The sequence below is a fragment of the Nyctereutes procyonoides genome, unplaced genomic scaffold (assembly GCF_905146905.1).
Source record: "Nyctereutes procyonoides isolate TBG_1078 unplaced genomic scaffold, NYPRO_anot_genome, whole genome shotgun sequence".
Lineage (NCBI taxonomy): Eukaryota > Metazoa > Chordata > Mammalia > Carnivora > Canidae > Nyctereutes > Nyctereutes procyonoides.
Window position 1 is genome coordinate 62,567,795 of NW_026575049.1, and position 17,507 is coordinate 62,585,301.

General features: G+C 36.7%; 1 protein-coding gene across 1 annotated transcript in view; it reads right to left on the bottom strand.

The window, feature by feature from the left end:
• The window catches only part of XPO1 (exportin 1), a 48,162-nt gene that overhangs the window by 13,650 nt on the left and 17,005 nt on the right, over positions 1-17,507 (bottom strand). The window contains exons 5-10 of the mRNA XM_055328203.1: positions 4,873-4,934; positions 4,620-4,664; positions 2,619-2,800; positions 1,677-1,725; positions 1,476-1,595; positions 167-295 (exon numbers count right to left, since the gene is read on the bottom strand). Coding sequence (XP_055184178.1) covers positions 167-295; positions 1,476-1,595; positions 1,677-1,725; positions 2,619-2,800; positions 4,620-4,664; positions 4,873-4,934 — 587 coding nt within the window. The remainder of the gene's footprint in view (positions 1-166; positions 296-1,475; positions 1,596-1,676; positions 1,726-2,618; positions 2,801-4,619; positions 4,665-4,872; positions 4,935-17,507) is intronic.

Here is a 17,507-nt window from a genome sequence, read left to right on the forward strand (position 1 = left end):
CTGCCTAATCTTATTTTAATAAATATACACTGTATAGCGATCAAATGAAGTAAAAAATATACAATCACAATAGTTATGATTAGTTATGACAGAACAGTTCAACTCCAACCCAAATTTTTCTAAGGCATTAAAATGGTTTGCTCAGATCTTAAGAGTGTTGTATTACCTGTTTTAGCTGCATCATTGTCAGTGTAAATAGCGTTACAAATTGTTCCTCGTATTGGCTTACACTTACACCAGCAATCTCAGTGAGGCACTTCAGAGAGACATTTCGAAACATTGGAACATTCAGGAACTATTTTAAAATTTTAAAAAAAGGAAGCAAAAAAATAAATGGCCTGTAATACTTTACTTAACAATTAAGAAAAATAAAGGTTTTAACAATCAGGATCATAAGAGGGGAAAAAAATCAGATCAATCTATGGATATTTTGTTTTGCACATATATATTGAGGAAATTTCATTATCTACCCAACAAACAGTAAATGCTTTAGGAAAAAACTGAGCCTCTTCTGATCTGTCTTCAGACATCTAAACACAAAGTAACTTAGTAATTTTCCCAAGACCCATTTTAGGACTTTTAACAACATCATATTTTATGTACAGTCTAAAAAAGACCCAAGATTTATAACTGCTTAGGATTTTAAGAGATGGGCGATACACATATGATTAACAAATGTATGGTAAAACTGGCTCTTTCATATTCTATTTGTTAAGAAAGTATGAAAATGGCATACCACTTATGGATGGCAATTTGGTAAGCATCAAAAAGCCTTAAATGGATTATGTTCATTGATCTGACAATTATATGTATAAACATTTATGCAAAATAGGTACATAAATGCTGTATTACTTAATGTTTCCTCTTGTACCACTGACAATAGCAAAGTTATATATATATACATATGTATACACTGTCAACAGTAAACTGTCTCCAATATTGTAAATTCATATATTAGAATAATGTATATTACCTTATCAAGCCCTAAACTACAAAACCTCAAATGTTAAGTTATAATAATCTTCTCAATTAAGCATACAAATTTATTCCTTCTATTTGCCAAGAAAGCATCTGGAAAGATAATACAACCTATTGATAAGTGGTTGTCTCTGGATGAACAAGTATTAAGAGTTTACACAGGTATTGCATGCTGCTGCTTAAAAAAAAAAAAAAAAACAGGAAAGAAACCAGACCTTCCATTTTATAGACTTAACTTACCTTACTGTGACCTATATAGCAAACTAAAATCAAATCCCTTAATAGCTGTTCACAAGGAATTCCTGAGAGTTGGACATCATTATACAGATTAACTGAAACTAAAAAGTTCTTCTAAGCAGCTTCTCATATTAGACACAACACTGGTTAGTTATGCTTATCAATGCTTATCAATGCAAGCTTTTCTAGAGCAAAGACCATCAGAAATTAAAAGTATATGGAACTATCCAGTGATAAGAACTGAGATGTATTCACTATACCTTATAAATTAACGTGCTGATTAACTTGGTCTCAAAAATATATCCCAGTGGAATCCAATTCAGAAATCTGAGCAATGTTTCCAAAGTTGCATGTACAAGTGGAGCATTTTGGGAATTTTCCTATAACAAAAACATATTTGTAAATAATCCTCTTCATATAATTAAGTGTTACTTTTAAAAAATGGTATCAAAAGCACTTACCATCACAAACTGACACAGCTGAAAAATTTGGGAGAACTCATTGCACATGCTAAAAAAAAGAAGTGATCAGTTTAGAAGACACAGAGAAATTATTTACATACTAACAAAATTACAAAAGATTTCAGTTATTTGGTCATTAAAAACTCCAGTTACTATTTAAACACAAGTATCAACAACTTCATCAAATGTTACAAAGTTGCTAAAACTACCTGTAATATCACTCTCTCAAAGATTATCCATAAAGAAGAGGTTCCTGTCATCCTTAGTCTAACCTGAAATAATTTCAATCAGTCTGGTCTTTTTTTAAGATGTTAAATCAAGATAGTTGAAACAAAACTCTGTCCAAACTAGAAGAGGGGGGGATGTATATGTGTTTATTTATCTCTCAAATCCTACAATGTGGTTATACACAGAAACAGAGTTAAAATTATGAATACAGACGTTAGCCTGAATATATAAAGGTGAAATACCGCTGTGCCCTAAAGACTGCAACAAATTTTTATTACTTGAAGTTAAAGAAAAGACGGCGGCACATTCTCAAGATGCAGGGCTGGTAACAAATCAGTTGCCATTTGGATCCAAGTCATTTCTTGGGCTTATATTTAAGTAGTCAACCGTTTATATACAGATCCCAAAGGTTTCTGGAATTCCTGACCTAGATTTCTTTTGCATGAGAAGTATAAAGTTATTGAGCTGTGACAATTAAAGTGTGATATCCTATCTTTATCATCACACATACTTTTCAAACCTTCAGATTTAGAAGATTAGGTCTACTCTAAGACTATTTAAATTTGTTCTAAAAAATAATTAAAAGTAAAAAAAAATAATTAAAAGTAATTTAACACATTAACAATCACAATTTCTCAAAAAATTATAATCACCTCCAAATTCCTTTAAATCTCTTCAGGAATAATTAAGAAATTCTAAAAAAAAATTACTTGCCTGTCTTTTAAATGCTTTGCTTTCACTTGAGTTATCTGTCCACTAGAGAAATCAAATACTTCTTCACTCAAGAGTTTAAGAATCACCATATTATTCTGACAGAGACTTTCACTGGTCCTACTTGCTCCAACAATGTCACTGATAAAAGTTGGCCAGTGTTTTGGCCATTCTTGTTTTAATATCTAAAATAAAATAGATGTTAATTTAGTTTCACTTCTCAATGGCAAAACAAATTTCAAAGAACTTGTGTAATATTATAAGCAAGAGTTAGTTAACACCCACTTTTCATTTTCTCCTCCTTGACTAAGAGGAAATGTGTCATCCTCTATAGAATAAATTGGATAAAGTAGAACACAGATAAAGTTTTTGGCTTCAAATGCCCAAAACACCTCTCAGTTATCCCAAATGATCTAGTCTGGTTCTTTTTATTAAACAGTTTAAGAGAGTCTTGAACTCACACCCAAGATCAAGAGTTGCATACTCCACTGACTGAGCCAGCAGCCATGCACCTCAGTCTAGGCTGTCCTAATAATGTGCATGCGTATCAATATTAGTCAGACACATATGTTCAAATTATCCTAAGTAGACTCAAGGTAAAACTCTTTTTTTTTAAACATTTTATTTATTTATTTATTCATAGAGACACACACACAGAGAGAGGCAGAGACACAGGCAGAGGGAGAAGCAGGCTCCATGCAGGGAGCCTGATGTGGGACTCGATCCCGGGTCTCCGGGATCACACCCTGGGCTGGAGGTGGCGCTAAACCCGCTGAGCCACGAGGGCTGCCCTCAAAGTAAAACTCTTAAGCAATAAAAAGGTGATCGACAGTGAGAGCCATTTTCTTTGGGTGGAATCTGAGCCTTGAAATGTAATAGTATCTACATAAATTTCTAAGAAACAGCATTACAATTGGGGATAGAATCATCACTGATGAAAACTGGATTGTATTTCAAGTCTATACTGTGTATTTTGTATACTAGGGTTTTTCCTAACCCAATTATTCCCCACCTTTTAACAAGAGCTAATTTTTTTTTTCAATAAAGATTTTATTTATTTACTCATGAGAGACCCACAGAGAGGCCGAGATACCGGCAGAGGGAGGAGCAGGCTCCCTGTGGGGAACCTGATGCAGTGCTCCATCCCAGGACTCGGATCACAACCTGAGCCACAGGCAGACTCTCAAACCACTGAGCCACCCAGGTGCCCCCAAGAGCTAACTAATTTCTTTATACTCCTCCCTCATCCCAAAGGTAGGCTAACAACAAATGTCCTCAGTATAAATATCAGTGTGACTTAGTGAATGAAAACCCACATATTTTCATGACTTAAATAGAAAAATCTATTTTTTCTCAATTATTTTTTAAATTTTATTTATTTATTTATTTATTTATTTATTTACTTATTTATTTATTTATTTGAGACACACGGCGGCGGCGGGGGTGGGGGGCAGAGACAGAGGCAGAGGGAAAAGCATGCTCCATGCAGGGAGCCCGATGTGGGACTTGATCCTGGGTCTCCAGGATCACACCCTGGGCTGAAGGCGGCACCAAACCGCTAAGCCATCGGGGCTGCCCCTCACACACCAATTAAAGTTCTCAAGAAAATGTTCTATCATAGTATGTAAATAAATAGTTTTGAAGTTGAGACTTTAGAAAGTGTGAAAAAGCATTAAGGAATGAATTCAAACAGAGAGAACATGGAAAGGAAATCTGCACAGTAACAGGCAAATGAGAAAGCTCTTTAACAAGTCTGATCCATATTGGAGCCACAGAGGTGATGAGTTTACAGTATAGTATCTGATGTTTTCTACCATAGCAAATTTACAATTTCAAATGTGAAACAGTAGATTAACTATTATAGTTATTATAAAAACTAGTAGTACTACTTCAAGATGTTAGTCTAGTTACTTAATAAAAGTGCGCTTGAATATTTTGTTCCACTAATCAGCCTGAGTGAAGCATTTAATTAAGGAAAATAATGAATCGAGTCACAAAACTTACCTGAACAAGAATCATATTTAATTTCCCAATATACACCTTTTCCTTCTAAAAAAAAAAAAAGTTGAGATTAGAAGTCTAAAACAGGTTTAATAAGTAAGAACATAAGCAAAGAAATCCCTTTGAGAAAAATAATTAGAGCTACTGTAAATGATTGTTGTGCATGTTTGTATGCCTATTATAAGTAGATTTAAGTTCAAGATTTAATATTTAAATGATTTTACATTCTCACACCAATCTTCAAAAATGATCTTACCTCTACACAAGTTGGGTCAGATGACGTCTTGATAATGAGGCCAACAACGTATTTTTTAATTCCTATTAAAAAAAGTATTCAACACTTTTAGAGCATGCTAATAAATCTTCAGTAACAACAACAAAAACTGGGGGAGATAAAGTCAGATAATAAACCCCAATCCCATCAGCAATACTGACATTTTTAAAAAAGATTTATTTATTCATTCATGATAGACACAGAGAGAGAGGCAGAGACACAGGGAGAGGGAGAAGCAGGCTCCATGCAAGGAGCCCAACGCGGGACTCGATCCTGAGACTCCAGGATCGTGCCCTGGGCCAAAGGCAGGCGCCAAACCGCTGAGCCACCCAGGGATCCCCAATATTGACATTTTTTAATGCCAATCGTTTTCGTGCACTACTCCTTTAAAGTTTTAATTTGTTAGCTTTACCAAATATAGGTTTAACAATTACAAATTATCATCTAAGATGTTCTTTAATGCTATACTTGTTAAACATACCAAAACATAATTTTTTAAATAAAAAAGAAATACAAGGGACTAGTATGTTGTTCATTTATTTAACACATACATAAATTTATTTTAAAGGGTTAAAACGACAAAACCCCTGAAGATGTAATTTTGTAAGCACTATAAAGTTCATGTAAAATATTTCTAAATCAAGATCAGATGTTACAACATTAAGGTAATCCTGGAAATACGACTTTTAACTAGTCCTCCACTACAATATGGAAGAAGGGTTAAGGGGAAAGCTTGGTTTCTAATGTTATTTACTTAACGAATATCTTAATACAACCTATTCTTTACTTATTTGGAGGGGGGGTGGCAAATAAAGGGAGAGAGTTTTAAGCAAGCACCACACTCAGGCTCCAGACTCAGAACAGGAATCTGAGATTCTTTCTCTCTCCTCCTCACGCACACTCCTTTTCTCTTGTAAGTGGATAAAATCTTTAATGAGTCAAATGCTGAAACAACTGAGCCACCCAAGCACTCTGGTCCCCTAAGTTTTAAAGTTATACTGTAAACCCACATTAACATACGCGAGGAGTTTGAGAAGTAGGATCCCTAAATAAATATTACTTACTATATAAAATAAAGATTAGTCTCACATTTGTTTAATTAGCTACCAAATGATCTATGATGATCTTTTTTCAGAGCAATCTGATTTCTGAAAATACAGCTAAGACTTTCTGGAACTATGTCCCCTAAGCCTGATCCAATAAATCTGGAACTCTGGATTCAAATTTTCACGGAGAAGGGATTTGCTAAGAAATTTACCAATAATAAGTATGTATGTGTATATATAATACAAATGCAATAAAATGCTGATTTGATTGTAAAACTACCTTAATCCTGAGTTAAAGTAGTAAATTTATTCCCTTTCATTTGCACTTCAAAAAGGAATTATAGCAAACTACTCATTTCCTTTCATATATTTCAAATAACTAAACATTTAAAACCATTAATTATGAAGATAATTTCTTTACTATGGAAAAACTTTATTAGTACAATAATGTCACATGAGGGCTATCAATCAATGGAAAAATGTAATGTCAAGTATCAATATTCATAGCTTAAGACACTTGAAAAACTGCTAGGTGCCAAAAATTTAACTGATTTTTACATACCATCCAATTTAAAACTAGGTCATTTACATTTTTAACGGTTCTACTAGGCAAAAACTGCAATACTAAATGTTACAAATGAGAACCACCAATGAACGGCTAAGGAGAATGGCCAAATCTTTCAAAAGAAATAAGATACCAGTCAGTGTAGTCAAATTACTTCCCAAGATCATCTGACAAAAAAAAACATTAATTCTGTCAACAGAAAAGCGGCAGGAACCACCAGCTAATAAACGTTAATAAATGAATAATTAAATGTACTGGTATCATTTGCACTGTGTCATGGTGGACTGAAGACATCACATGTTGTGGTATTGCCAAAAAAATCATGAGAAAGCAGACAAACTTAAATTGAAATACACTCAACAAAACTTACTGACCAGAACTCATCAAAAGTGTCCAAGACCTATCAAGTAAGGATTAAAACTGTCATAGATTAGGAGACAAAAATGACCCAACTAACCAAACAATACAACAGAAAAGGGACATTAGACAGAAAACTTGTGAAATCTGAATTAATGTCCACAGTTAATAGTACTGACCAATGTTTGTCTTACGGCTTTGATAATTTTATTACGCTTGTAGAAGTTGTTAATATTAGAATAAGCTAAAAGGTGTGCATTCTATATTTTTGGGGCAACACTTCTAACTGAAATTATTTCAAATGAAGAGACTTTGTGAACACAAAATCAGGTCTAGTTTTAGTAAGACAGTAAAAAGGGAAACAATTAGGAAAATCAAATGTATTTTTTTTTTAAGATTTTATTTATTTATTCACGAGTGGCACAGAGGCAGACATAGGAGGGAAAAGCAGGCTCCATGCAGGGAGCCTGATACGGGCTCAATCCCAGGACTCCAGGATCACACCCTGGGCCAAAGGCAGGTGCCAAACTGCTGAGGCACCCAAGGATCTCCGAATCAAATTTTAAAAGAAAGCTTCTGTATACCTAAAATTAAGATTATGACAACTATAAATTTTTTTAAAAAGCTAAATTATACCAATTATTAGGGTAGTCCACAAAACAATCCCACATATCAATAGTATCTAAAATATTTAACCAAAACATAATTCTAGTATGGTTTGCCCTTCTGTTCTTTACACATAAATTACTATCACTAAGGCCTCTTTAAAAAATTGAGGAAATGGCAGTTCTAAGAAAGAAAAAAAAACTAATAGAAATCCCTCTGAAACCTTTTAACATGGGAAACATACAGCCATGAGAGATTTAGTAGTTTTCTTCTTCTTTTTTTTTTTTTTTTTTTTTAGTAGTTTTCTTCTTAATCTGTCATTAGGAATGAGGACAATGTCTAAAACTACTACTGCTGCCTCTAGTTGAGATATAGATTTGGAGGCTTTTCTCAGCCTCAGAGAACAAGAAAATAGGATCAAACAGAGATCCGTCAACTCTTCTGTTACCAATTAAATCAATTAAGTATCTTCTCCCTCTCTTTTCAGAGGTTTCTGAGGTTCTCCTGTAGATGGAGCAAAGGGTAAAAGATGAAAACAGGGAAAAAGTGAAATAATAAGAAAAGGAAGCTTCCCACAGACCATACAATCTTAATTTAATGTCACTCTACAATGACTGTACTTCAGTCCCTTCAGAACACTGGAACAACACCTTTTCTGATCAAGTACTACGGCACATAAAAATGTCTGTCTAGAATCTATTACTAGTACAAAGTTTAGGTCAGTAAGTACTTTAACTTCTTTCCCAAATCCTTTCCCATGGATTACCCAAAATTTAAAAGATTAGAGCAGCTCAATTAAGAACAGTTTTACATTTTAAATAAAAAAGAGAAAATACACAAGAGTCATGCTTATCAAGGAAGAAAAGCCAAATGTGTAGAAGCAGCAGGAAAAGCTCAGCTTTTGAGACTTAACAGTGACATTCAAATAAATTTCTTAAAACAATGTACTAAAGAAGTCATTAAAACATTATAATCTATAAAAATTAAAATGAATTTATTAGTTTCCTACTATTCTAAAAGTGTAAGTGAAGAAGCTGAGATATTTTTTTCTTTTTTAAAGGGAGAGAGGATGGAGGGACAAACGGTGAGCAAGAGAAAGAATACTAAGCAGGCACCATGCCCAGGGTAGTGCCCAGCATGCGGGCCCTGAGATCATGACCTGAGCCAAAATCAAGAATTTGGATACTTAACTGAGCCACCCAAGTACCTCTAGGATATTTCTTCCAGTAGCTTTCTAAGCTCCTCTTTGGGAGTCAAGGAAATTTGACACGTACATATACATAAAGATTTTTAAAATTTTTTATTTAATCAGAAACATTGCAAGTTCAACTATGTTCTTGTTGCTCAATCATCAAGTTTTTCAAAGGATTCATAAAATCATTAACATTTTTTAAAAAGTTATTTCTTATATACAATCTCTATACTGAACATGGGTGTGGGGGCGGGGGGGGGGGGAGTCCAAACTTAATACTAAAATCAAAACTCATGTGTTCTACCAACTGAGCCAGTCAGGTGCCCCTCACTTAACTATGTTCAAAGAGAGAGAGAGACAGTGTGTGCGCGTGCATGTGTGTGCACCACCAAGCGCACAGGGAGGAACAGAGGGAGGTAAGAGAATCTCACGCAGGATCGGAGCCCAGTGCAGCTCAGTATCTCAACCCCGAGATGACCTGGAGCTGAAATCAAGAGTCCGACACTTAAGCAACTGAGCCACCTAGGCACCTCAATATCTTTTATATGTAGCCTCCTCATCCTGTTGTTCTCAATTTGAACAAAAACTCACCTCAAAGGCTTTAATTAACCTTCAACTTATTGAAAAGTGATGTAAGGGAATCCCTGGGTGGCTCAGCGGTTTGGCGCCTGCCTTTGGCCCAGGGCGCAATCCTGGAGTCCTAGGATCGAGTCCCGCGTCAGGCTCCTGGCACGGAGCCTGCTTCTCCCTCTGCTTGTGTCTCTGCCTCTCTCTCTCTCTCTATCATGAGTACATAAATAAAATCTTTAAAAAAAAAAGTGATATAAAAAATAAAGATGCTATTAGCTATTAAAAAAAGCATAGGGATCCCTGGGTGGCGCAGCGGTTTTAGCACCTGCCTTTGGCCCAGGGCGCGATCCTGGAGACCGGGGATCGTGTCCCACGTCGGGCTCCTGGTGCATGGAGCCTGCTTCTCCCTCTGCCTGTGTCTCTGCCTCTCTCTGTGTGTGTGACTATCATAAATAAATATTAAAAAAATTTAAAAAATAAAATAGAAATAAAAATAAAAAAAGCATAGAGTGTGCAGGTAGCTCAGTTGAGCATCTGACTCTTGATTTTGGCTCAGGCCACATCTGAGGGCCATGGGATGGCACCCTGCTTTGGACTCCCTGCTCAGCAGGGAGTCTGCTTGTCCTCCTTCTGCCCCTCTCCCAACTTGTGTGTACATGCTCTCTCTCAAATAAATAAACCCTTAAAAAAATTTTTTTAAACCAGCCATGTATAATTTCTTTAATATACACTAGTATAAAAAAAAGTCTAATAAGTCATGGGAAGGCAGATTTTAACATGTAATTTCTCCAAATCTCAGAGCTTATGCATTATCTTTTATAATCTATTTTCTCAAGATCAAGAAAAATGTCTTTGACAGTCCCACTAAGAGAGCAATGTCAAATAGTCAACATAAACTTAGTAATTGGATAGCATCAACTTTAGCTAGCTGAAAGGTTTGATTAATAAGCCCTATCCATATAAATAAATAACATAAACTCCATCCTGCCTTAGAAATTACCCATCATGTTGCCAAGTCTTTTTTTAAGATTTTATTTATTTATTCATGAGAGACAGAGAGACAGAGAGACAGAGAAGGCAGAGGGAGAAGCAGGCTCCATGAAGGGAGCCCGACGTGGGTGGGACTTGATCCTGAGTCTCCAAGATCACACCCTGGGATAAAGGTGAGGCTAAACCATTGAGCCACCCAGGCTGCCCTATCATCTTGCAAATTATTTTCTTGGCAATAATCTTATCCCCTAGGAACACCTTCTAAAAAGTGATACTTGATGAAAGAGTAAAAGAAATGCATTACCAAACCTAATTTTCATAAAGGATTCACAAAAATACCTTATAAATGGTTTAGTTTTTTGCGTTTTTAAACTAGGCTCCACACCCAGCATGGAGCCCAATGAGGGGCTTAAACTGACCACTCTAAGATCAAGAGTTAGATTCTTAACTGAATGAGCCACCAAATGTTCCTCACTAAAACCCTTTAAAATGTTATACTTCCTGATGGAGCCATATTCCCATGGAAGCAAAAACCCTACATTTAAAAAAAAGATTTTATTGGGATCCCTGGGTGGCGCAGCGGTTTGGCGCCTGCCTTTGGCCCAGGGCGCGATCCTGGACACCCGGGATCGAATCCCACGTCGGGCTCTCGGTGCATGGAGCCTGCTTCTCCCTCTGCCTGTGTCTCTGCCTCTCTCTCTCTCTCTCACTGTGTGCCTATCATAAATAAATAAAAAAAATTAAAAAAAAATAAAAATAAATTTAAAAAAAGATTTTATTTATTTATTTGGGGCACAGGGAGGAATATAGGGAGAGGAACATGTACACTGCATGTTGAGCACACAGCCCAAAGCCCCACGCGGGCTAGATCCTGCAACTCTGAAATCATGACCAGAGGTGAATGGAGTCTGACACATAACTGACTGAGCCACACCCAGGTATCCCATAAGCCCTATTTTTCAATATTTTAATCATAAGGTTGTACACTTACCATCCTATCTGGTCAGTGATAGATTGCCATGAAGTAGTAACTGGAAACAAATACCAGATTCTACCTACTAAAAAAATTGCATTCTGAGACAGAGTATAAAATACATTAAATAAAAAAAGTTACGCATTCTATTCTTATTCCTCTTTGAAAGTGGCTGATTTTCATGTACTAGAGAAAATGCAACGTCAAGTAAAACTACAGACAAAACTAAGTTCATTCCAGTTCCAACCTTTGTGCAATACTTAAAAAGTATCCAAATCTACTTTAAGTTTTTAAAGTTTATTCATATTTAGGGATCTCTGCATCCAATGTGGGGATCAAACCCACAACCCTGAGATCAAGAGTCACATGCTCTTCCAAATGATCCAGCCAGGTACCCTTATTATTTTTCTGAAGTAAAATCTACTTACAACGCGGGCCTCAAAAACAAATCTCAGATTAAGAGTTATTTGTTCTACTGACTGAGTCATGGGCCCATCCAATTCAACTTTAAATATTTAACACTCTTAAGCTCTAACAGCGCAAATTTGGTACATTCTTCCATCAAAGCCATTCTGAATGACAGTAAGGTTCTTTTCTCCTGCCAAATGTTTATTGCAAAAATCTATCCATTTAAAACACCAACACTAGGATACCTGGGTGGCTCGGCAGCTGAGCATCTGCCTTTGGCTCAGGTCATGATCCTGGAGTTTCAGGATCAAGTCCCACATCGGGGTCCCCATGGGGAGCCTGTTTCTTCCTCTGCCTATGTCTCTGCCTCTGTGTCTCTCATGAATAAATAAAATCTTTAAAAAATAAAAATAAAATAAAACATCAGTACTGATCAACAGAAAGATAGGCACTATAATATACCTATTTACACTTTCTTGTCCAGATGAATCCAGAGTATGGTTCCTACTCCTTACTTAATGAAATATTTCAGAACAAACAGCAAAATGAGAGACAAACAGCTAAAATCAACTAAGGAGCAGGAATTCTTAACATAGAGCTCACACAAATAAGCTAGAACCAAAATGTAATTTATCACCTACATGTTTAGTGATTTTAAGAGGAATGAGCCATCACTCTTATGGCCTCAAATACCAAACAAGTATAAAAGATACACAGGAATTAAAATTTTCTTAAGTTTATAGCATCATTGTAATAGGCAAAAGGTGGAAACCCAAATGTCCACCTACAGATAAATCGGTAAGCAAAACATGGTAGACAATGGAATACTCAGCCATTTACAAAAATGAAATTCAGATGCTACTGAAGGCTACAACATGGATGAACCTTGGAAACATATGCTAAGTGATATTAACTGGACACAAAAACAATACTGTTAAGACTGCACCTCCATGAGTTAACTTAGAACAGGCAAATTCACAGAGATAGTACGTGTTTAATAGTGGTTAATGGAGACTGGGGAGACAGTATAATGGGAGAGTTAATGTTTTATGGGTACAATTTCAATTTGGGATAATGAAAAAATTTTGGAGATAGTGATAATGGTTGTACAATACTGTGAATGTATTTGACAATGAACTATATACACTTAAAATGGCAAATACTGTCATGTATATTTCATCACTAAAGAATTTTTATTAAAGATTCAATAATTACAGTTGACCCTTGAATAACAGGTTCTAACAGCACAGATCCACTTATTTGGTACATTCTTCCATCAAAGCCATTCTGAATGACAGTAAGGTTCTTTTCTCCTGCCAAATGTTTATTGCAAAATCTATCCATTTAAAACACCAACACTGATCAACAGAAAGATAAGACACTAAAATATACCTAAGATGTATCTTACTACAGTACTGCTTCTCTCTCTCTGCCTGTGTCTCTGCCCCGCCCCCCGCCGTCTCTCAAGAATGGATAAAGTCTTAAAAAAAAAAAAAGAATATAAAACACATATAACATACATGTGTTCATCACCTGCTTTTTTTTTAATTTTTATTTACTTATGATAGTCACAGAGAGAGAGAGAGAGCCAGAGACACAGGCAGAGGGAGAAGCAGGCTCCATGCACCAGGAGCCCGACATGGGACTCTATCCAGGGTCTCCAGGATCTCGCCCTGGGCCAAAGGCAGGTGCCAAACCGCTGCGCCACCCAGGGATCCCTGTTTTTTTTTTTTTAAAGATTCTATTTATTTATTCATAAGAAATAGAGAGGCAGAGACAGAGGCAGAGGGAGAAGCAGGCTCCATGCAGGGAGCCCCATGTGGGACTCAATCCCACGTCTCCAAGATCACACCCTGGGCTAAAGGCAGGTGCCAAACCACTGTGCCACCCAGGCGTCCCTTCATCAACTGTTATAGGTGAGGCTTCCAGTCAACAGTAGACTATCAGTGATTAAATACTGGGGAAGTCAAAAGTTTTACATGGATTTGTGATTGCCAGGGGGTTAGTTCCCCTAACCCTTTATACATTGTTTACAGGTCAACTGTGCTGCTAGTGAGAATGTAAAATGATACAATCATTTTGGAAAGTAGTTTGGCAGTTAAACACACATCTCCTGCATGATCCTGCCATTCTACTCCAGCTAATCCAATGAATGACAGAAAGACTGGGGAGGAGGAAGGGTAAAAGAAAAGGCAAAGGCAATCACAAAGGTGAATAACTTGATTACAGTCGTGGTATCATGGGTACATGCTTAAGTGAAAACTCATCAAATTGTACAGTTATACACCTTCCAGCTTCTGGCAACCCTTTCTTTCCTTTTGTTCCCCCAGCCCTAAGGTTAGTATCTGTCTCCTGCATTTACTAACACCTATGTTACATCAATGGCCCTCTCTTGGCCTTATCAAACCCATCCATTCCTTGCATTAAATCCCTTTGAAAAAACAAAAATACCATGCTAAATCCTTCATGGTGAATATTAGGGACACAAAAACATAGATATTAAGGACCCCAGTTAGGAAGCTACAGCAGAAATTTCAAGGTGATTTGAGAGGAGTACATGGTTATTTGGGGAAATGAAGATATTTCTGTGGAGAGTGACAGGCAACATGCATGCTGTGTTTATTCATACTTAGCACTCAGAAGTGCACAAGGCTTTATATACACTATCTCTTCTATCACATCCCAGTAAGGTTGCAAGGCAGTCAAGATTCAGAGAGTTAAAAATATCTTATACAACATCACACCAATAAAACACTGACTAAAACCTTAGGGGTAATCAATTTTTGGTTTACCAATGTTCCAAATGAAAACAGAGAACATGCATAACTCAAACTTTAACTGCCCAACTACCTTTAAAGCACCCAAACTTTCATAATGTTCAATTATGACTTATTACTTTGGACTGTTCATAAATTCACCATTCCTCTTCTCAATATCAGCAAGTTCTCATCTGTCTCATGAAATGAAATGAACCATAAGCAATACATCTTTAACAGATTAAATCATGATCCTTTGGTTTAAAAAACAAAAGGCTACCTTTATACAAATAAATTTTTTTTCCAGGGACGATCAAAGGGGCTGCCTCCTTCTTTATCATTTGAATTTTCTACCTGAAGTTCAAAAATTATTTTTAAAAAGGGAGAGGGACTAGCTAGATAATGAAGGCTGATGTGCAGCCAAGACAGAATCAACATCACTGACAGTCCTAGTGTACACCTTTAATCACTTCGGTGACTAACAACCAGTCCCTATTTGGAAATTATTCTATTCCAGGTATTAAAATTTCCCCTTCAACATAGATCAATGGAACAGAACAGAGAGCCCAGAAATAAACCCATGCTTATTTGGTCAAAAAATTTTTTGAAGATTTTATTTATTTATTTATTCATAAACACAGAGAGAGGGGCAGAGACACAGACAGAGGGAGAAGCAGGCTCCATGCAGGGAGCCCGACGTGGGACTTGATCCTGAGTCTCCAGGATCACACCCCAGGCTGCAGGCGGCACCAAACCGCTGCGCCACTGGGGCTGCCCTTATTTGGTCAATGTATCTATGACAAAAGCAGCAAGAATATACAATGGGGAAACACACAGTCTCCTCAATGAATGGTGCTGGGAAATCTGGGCAGCTATATCCAGAATAATGAAATTGGACCACTTTATTACAATACACAAATATAAATTCAAGATAGATCGAAAACCTAACCATAAGACTTGAACCTGTTGAAACTCCTAGAAAACACAGGCAACTATTCTCTTGAACTTTGACATTAACAACGTTTTTTAGATATGTTTCCTCAGGCAAATGAAACAAAAGCAAAAACAAACTATTGGGACTACATAAAAAGAAAAGGCTTTTGCACACCAAGGAAAACATCAACAAAACAAGATAACCTATTGAATGGCAAAAGATATTTGCAATGATATATCCAATAACGGATAACAAAAAAAACCATAAAAAATTTACACAACTCAACATCAAAAAATAAAACCCAAAGAATCTGATTAAAAATGGGCAGAGGACTTGAATAGACATTTTCCAAAGAAGACAAATAGCAAACAGACACATGAAAAGATACTCAACATCACTAATCATCAGGGAAATGCAAACCAAAACCACAATGAGTTCATCTTACATCTGTCAGAATGGACAAGAACTAAGGAGTGTTGGCAAGGATACGGAGAAAAAGGAATCCTCCTGCACCCCTGATGGGAAGGTAAACTGGTGCAGCCACTGTAGAAAAGTGTGGAGATTCCTCAAAAAATTATAAATCCCATATGATCCCATTATTCCACCATTGGGTATTACTCAAAATGAAAACACGATTCACAAAGATCTATGTACCCCTATTGTTTACTGTAGCATTATTTACAATAGCCAAGATACGGAAGCAACCTAAAGTGTCCATCGAAAGATGGATGGAAAAAAAAAATGTGGGGACACATACACACAATAGAATAGTACAAAAAGAATGAATTCTTAAAGATAAAATGCTAAGTGAAAAAAAAAGAAAAAAATGCTAAGTGAATAAAGTGAGACAGTAAAAATACAACGTACCATTTTACTAATATGTGGGATCTAAAAAATAAAAAAAACAAAGCAGAAATAGACCCAGAAATACAGAGAAAACTAATAGTTACTAGAGAGATGTTTAGGTGGATGGGCAAAAAGGGTAAAGGGAACTGGAATGTACAGGTTTCCAGTAAAAAATGACTAAGTCACAACGATAAAAATGTAGTACAGCACAGAAAATACAATGATATTATAAACTAAAACATTATACATCAACTACACTGCAAAAAAAAATTTTTTTAGTTAAAATAAAAATTCTCCATTTTTTCCAGTGAAAAATGAAGTCTGACCTATAACTTGAAAATATTTGCTTCAGAACTTCAAAGATAGGGATCCCTGGGTGGCGCAGTGGTTTGGCGCCTGCCTTTGGCCCAGGGCGCGATCCTGGAGACCCTGGATCGAGTCCCATGTCGGGCTCCTGGTGCATGGAGCCTGCTTCTCCCTCTGCCTGTGTCTCTGCCTCTCTCTCTCTGTGTGTGTGACTATCATACATAAATAAAAATTAAAAAAAAAAAAGAACTTCAAAGATATTTTATGTAAACATATAATTTACATATATGCACGAGCAAAAGTATTAGGGAACTTATTAGGCCCTTGAAGTAGAGGAATGAAGTAAATTGGGGAACACTAACAGCAATGATTCATGGAGTAATTCTATACCAAGCCTAAGAATGCATTCAGCAGGGGCACCTGGGTGGCTCAGTTAGTTAGGCATCTGCCTTTGGGTCAGGTCATGATTCCAGGGTGCTGGGATCCAGTCCCGCACCCGACTCTTTCCTTGGCAGGAGCCTGCCTCTTCCTCTCCCTCTGCCCTTCCCCCGCCTCCCCCCCCACACTCTGCTTGTGCTTGCTCTCTCAAATAAATAACTGAATAAAATCTTAAAAGAGGGGGGATATGTAATCAACATTATTGGATCCCTGGCATCATTAAGCTTATTTATTTGGGGGTAGGGGAATGACAGCCACGTGTGTAAAATGCTATGGTGAGGAGGAGGGAAAACATCAAATGTAAATACTTTCCGAGCCTAAAGCAAAATAATAAAAACCAGAGAAATTTAGTCAATGTTATGTTACATAAATCTAAATTTGTTAGTCATTAGATTATGAGACTCTATCTCCTTTCTTAAAAATTAAAATCTAGCTTTATCTTTTTTTTTAAATGTTTATTTATTTATGATAGTCACACACACACACACACACACGGGGGGGGGGGGGGCAGAGACACAGGCAGAGGGAGAGCACCGGGAGCCTGATGCGGGATTTGATCCCGGGTCTCCAGGATCGCGCCCTGGGCCAAAGGCAGGCGCCAAACCGCTGCACCACCCAGGGATCCCCTAA